At 40.0% G+C, this 4,685-nt stretch overlaps 1 protein-coding gene across 1 annotated transcript; it reads left to right on the top strand.

The window, feature by feature from the left end:
* The first annotated feature begins 1,385 nt into the window (after window positions 1-1,385).
* LOC110103872 (UDP-glucose:2-hydroxyflavanone C-glucosyltransferase-like) lies at window positions 1,386-3,010 on the top strand. The gene has a single exon (XM_020832734.2). The coding sequence runs from the start codon at window positions 1,476-1,478 to the stop codon at window positions 2,835-2,837; it is 1,362 nt and encodes a 453-aa protein (XP_020688393.1). The 5' UTR covers window positions 1,386-1,475; the 3' UTR covers window positions 2,838-3,010.
* Window positions 3,011-4,685: the final 1,675 nt, after the last annotated feature.

The following is a 4,685-nucleotide window of genomic DNA, read 5'->3' on the forward strand; positions in this document are numbered from 1 at the left end:
GTTTTTCATCATTCAATTGCAAACAACTAGATTTTTTAGATTTTTAGAAGCACTATTTATTTTTCAGTTCTTAGATTTTAGAAGCACTATTTTTTCATCAATTATTTATGGTTTAGCTTAGCTTTAAGAAATCTTAGCCTAGAAACAAGAGATGCTCACGGATTATAGAACGGTAAAAAGAAAAAGAATTCAAAGATGATTTTTTTTCTCAGTTATGTATCAGAAGCAAAAAAAACTGTGAATTACACTTTATATGGTTAAATTTGCTCATCTATATTGTGCCAAGCTGTAAGGAGCTGAGGGGAGGATTTATGTCCATTGTTGTGCATTTGTCTCCAGGTTGAGGGATTAAGAACACGGTATAATATGAAGGAACCCTACTAAACGAAAGATTTCTTCTTAAGACTAAGGGGGAAAAAGGTGAGGATTATGAGCATTTGATGTGAAATTTTACTTTACATGATATTCATCAATATTGGTGGAAGATTAAGAGATACTTATTTGTGACAGATTTAAATATATTAGATTTATTTTAGTTTGTATGATACTTAATTGCATTTAAGTGTATGTATCTCATCTACAAAATCTGTTAAAATAAGCATAGCATAGTTTTTAATGTTTAAGTTGAAATTTCTATTGTATAAAAGCATACTTGTTTGTTATGATGTAAATATTTTGATTGACGGTTGCTTTTTTCTTGGTAATAAATTTCATTCTAGGGTTAAATAATGGAGCATTATTTAAAGAGAAAAGAGTGAGTAGAAATTGATATTAATAATCTACCATCAGATCCAGGACTCCGACTTCCTATTTGGAGTTATGATGTTAATGATAGAGATAAGATTCAGAGATCTTATTTACTGAATGGACCTCATCAACCGAAAAGTCATCAATTTCCTCAAACTTATATGAAAATATTGCACGTAGGTTCAATCCGAAATGGTTTGATGAATACTCTGATTGGTTAGAGTACAGAGTGCAACATCTAAAATACTTTTACCTACATATTCAACATCTAAAACTTTCAATTTACTAATACAATATTTAAAACATTAAAAAAGAATAAAAATACTATGCATCTCATATTGGTTTATTGATTAGAAGTTTTGGCTATCAATCAAGATGTCGTAGATTTGAGAGAAATTATTATGTGCAGATACTGGATGCAGAACTTCATCTAGAGACCAACTAGAATGTGCCACGTTAGCAGTACCAAGCAAGGGGTGATGTGGTATATTCTAGTTGATCTCCGAAAACGTTCGACGTCCATACATAATAATTAATCTAGATTTGAGTATGACATGTGGGATATGTGTATGAGTATTATTTAATTGGCTTAAAAAACATAAAAATTAATATTTAATATGTTAAATTACTAGCTCCTCTCATTAAATGGAGATGATCCATGCCAAGTCCCACCGACAGTTCCTCTATACTTGCGAATTGCGATTCATCTTTCGAGCAAATCTACATCCATGTCCTCAGGCGACACTAACCTTCCTCGCGTCCTCCTCCTCCCGAGCTCCGGCATGGGCCATCTCGTTCCCTTCGTTCGCCTCGCCAGCGCGCTTTCCGAACGTTGCATCTCAGTCTCTCTCCTCGCCGTCCGCCCCACCATATCCGCCGCCGAATCCCTCCTTCTATCCTCCCTCCCATCCTCCCTCCTTCTCGACTTCCCCATCAAACCTCTCGATCCCTCTCTCTTCCCCCCGTCCTCAGATCCCTTCTTCCTCCAAATGGAAGCTCTTCGCCGCTCGGCCGACCTACTCCCTTCGTTCATCTCCACCTGCTCACCACCGGTCTCCTCCCTCATCATAGATATCTCCATCGCCTCCTCCTTTCTCCCAGTTGCTGCCGCCGCGAAAATCCCCTGCTTCGTCCTTTTCACCTCCTCTGCTTCCATGCTCGCTCTCTGCTCTGTTTTCGCCTTCCTCTCCACACCCACCGCCGGCGCTGACGTTAACATCGCCGGCGGCGTCCTCAAGATTCCAACTTCCTCTCTCCCGCCGCCTCTCCGTGACCCGAACCACCTCTTTACCACCCAATTCGTGGAGAACGGTCGGGCGCTTGCTCAAGCAAACGGTATCCTCGTGAATACATTTTCCGCATTGGAGCCCGAAGTACTCGTTGCGCTCAACTCCGGCGCGGTCCTTCCCGGACTCCCGCCGGTGATTGCTATAGGCCCGTTGCCTCCGGTAAAAAAGCAACCATCTTTGCCCTCGCCAGCACTACGGTGGCTCGATGAACAGCAGGAGAAGTCGGTGATGTACGTGAGCTTCGGAAGTCGTACGGCGATGTCGAAGGAACAAATCAGAGCATTGGGTGCCGGGCTGGAGAATAGCGGGTGTCGGTTTTTCTGGGTGGTGAAAAGCGCGAAGGTGGATAGAGAAGAGGTAATGGAGATTGAGGAATTGTTGGGAGAAGAGTATGCGAAGAGAGTGGAAGAGAGGGGATTGGTGGTGAAGGAGTGGGTGGAGCAGGAGGTGGTTCTTTCTCACCGCGCCGTGGCCGGATTCATGAGCCACTGTGGTTGGAATTCAGTGACGGAGGCGGCGGCGGCGGGGGTGAGGATCCTCGCATGGCCGAGAATGGGAGATCAAAGAGTGAATGCGGCGGTTGTGGCTAGAAGCGGACTGGGAATTTGGCCGGAGAAGTGGGCGTGGGAGGCTGAAGAAAGAGTCGTGGCGGCGGAGGAGATAGCGGTTAAGGTGAGGGAAATGATGAGAGATGAGAGGCTGGCGGAGACGGCGGCGCAGGTCCAGGCGGAGGCGACGGCGGCGGTTCAGGAAGGTGGGAGCTTGGATCAGAGCTGCGGCTATTTGTTAAAGAAATTGTGATGCGAGAGAATTGTTATCAAGATTTTATGATCATGTTTCGTTTATGTTCAATTTTCAAACGGGTTCAATCAGGCTTGTCTTCTTTCTGTAATTGCATTCTGACTCGACTTGATTATAGGTTGTTTATAATTATATGTTTAAGCAATTAAATAAGTTTGAACAAATTTTAGATACGTGGCTATTAAATAAATAAACTTGAATGATCGAATTGTTTATATTCATGAATAATATCAATGAATAATATCAATTAAAGTATTCATATTTAATAGAGATCTTGTGAATCATTAAGAATTAATTAAGTTTTCCTATAAATCTATTTGCTGCACATATTGTGAATTTTTAAGAACCGATTAAAGCTTAGGCTTCTTTTGGGACGACTTTCTTACTGCTTCTTATAATAATTTTTTTTTTACAAAAGTTAAAATTTTTTACTCAAAAGCTGTTTTACTATTTTATAATATAGCTTATTAATACAAAATTTTCTAATTCAAAAAAATTTTGTACTATAAAGCTATTTTAGAAAGCAATAAAAATATTTATTTAATTTATATTTTCACAGAATTTTAGTTTTATTATAATTAGTGATTCTTTTAAAAAAATTATTTTTACTCTCAATAAAATGAATTTGTTCATGAATAACAAGTATTTATTCATATTTGTTGGATTGTTTGTTTTAAATGTTTATGAACAACCTTGTTTGTAAGAAGAATAATTTTTTGAGACTATTTGTTCCTGAACAAGCTAGTTTAATAGCTCGAAAAATACTTGCTAGATATATTCATGAACGGGTTCTTTCATAAGGTCAAAAACACTGGCTACAAATATTCTCGAACAAAGTCTAAATAATTGTTTGTTAGTAGTTTCGATAGTGTTTGTTTATTAACTTAATGAACATCTAGAAAGTAAAGCTCATTAATATATTGATAAAACTCATTTGTTCAAAGCTCTATAAGCACAAACTGAAATTGAAAAAAATGCAAACTAAACATGAACCTCTATCATTTTAAACTAAACTTGAATATAAACAAAAAAGCTCAAATTAAACTTGAATAAGCTGATAATAAACAAGCTCAAACATGATCAAACACTTATTCGACTTGTCTCATTTTATTTGCAACCCTAACTTTAAGCCCATTGTGGACCTCTAAAAGGACACCGTTCGACTGCAGAGTGCAGAGGGCATACAATGGCACCACCTCGAGGGATAGAACGATCGCGGGCCTCCATGCTCCTCGCAAATGGGCCGATGGAAGGGCATATTAGATCGCATATACGACTAATCATTGAGGATAGCGGCTCTCGCCAGCGCACTCCAATGGTTAGAAATATATACGACCTGATCGTAATAATGATTTTCCCCCACCCGATACATTAGCTCGAATGTGATTTATTTGATGGTGTGTTGACCTACTTTTCCCCCCAGATCAGGTCAAAGAGTTGACATGGTCAAATTTGACCAGGCTAGATCCCAGGACCCATCCCAATGGGTTCAGGGAGTCAAGCAAAGCTTGCTGAGCCCAGGCCCAAGTCCTGGGTCAACCTGGTTGACCATGTCAACCAGGGTTGACCCAAATTGGCCCCTTTAGCCTATTTGAGCCCAATTTGATTTCAAATTGATTTCAGACCCTCTTTGACTCAAACACCCACTCCACTAGACTCAATGGGTTTGACCCATCCCGTTGGGCCTAGACCCATGCCCTGGGTCAACCTGGTTGTTCAGGTCAACCTAGGTTGACCCAATGAGCCTTAAGGGGTCATTTCAAATCTAAATCAAATCCAAACCCACTTTTGGCTCAATCCACTCTTCCCTAGGGTGTAGTTGACTGATTTGACCAAGTCAAACATTGA

Source organism: Dendrobium catenatum, unplaced genomic scaffold (genome assembly GCF_001605985.2).
Source record: "Dendrobium catenatum unplaced genomic scaffold, ASM160598v2 fragScaff_scaffold_54, whole genome shotgun sequence".
Taxonomy (NCBI): domain Eukaryota; kingdom Viridiplantae; phylum Streptophyta; class Magnoliopsida; order Asparagales; family Orchidaceae; genus Dendrobium; species Dendrobium catenatum.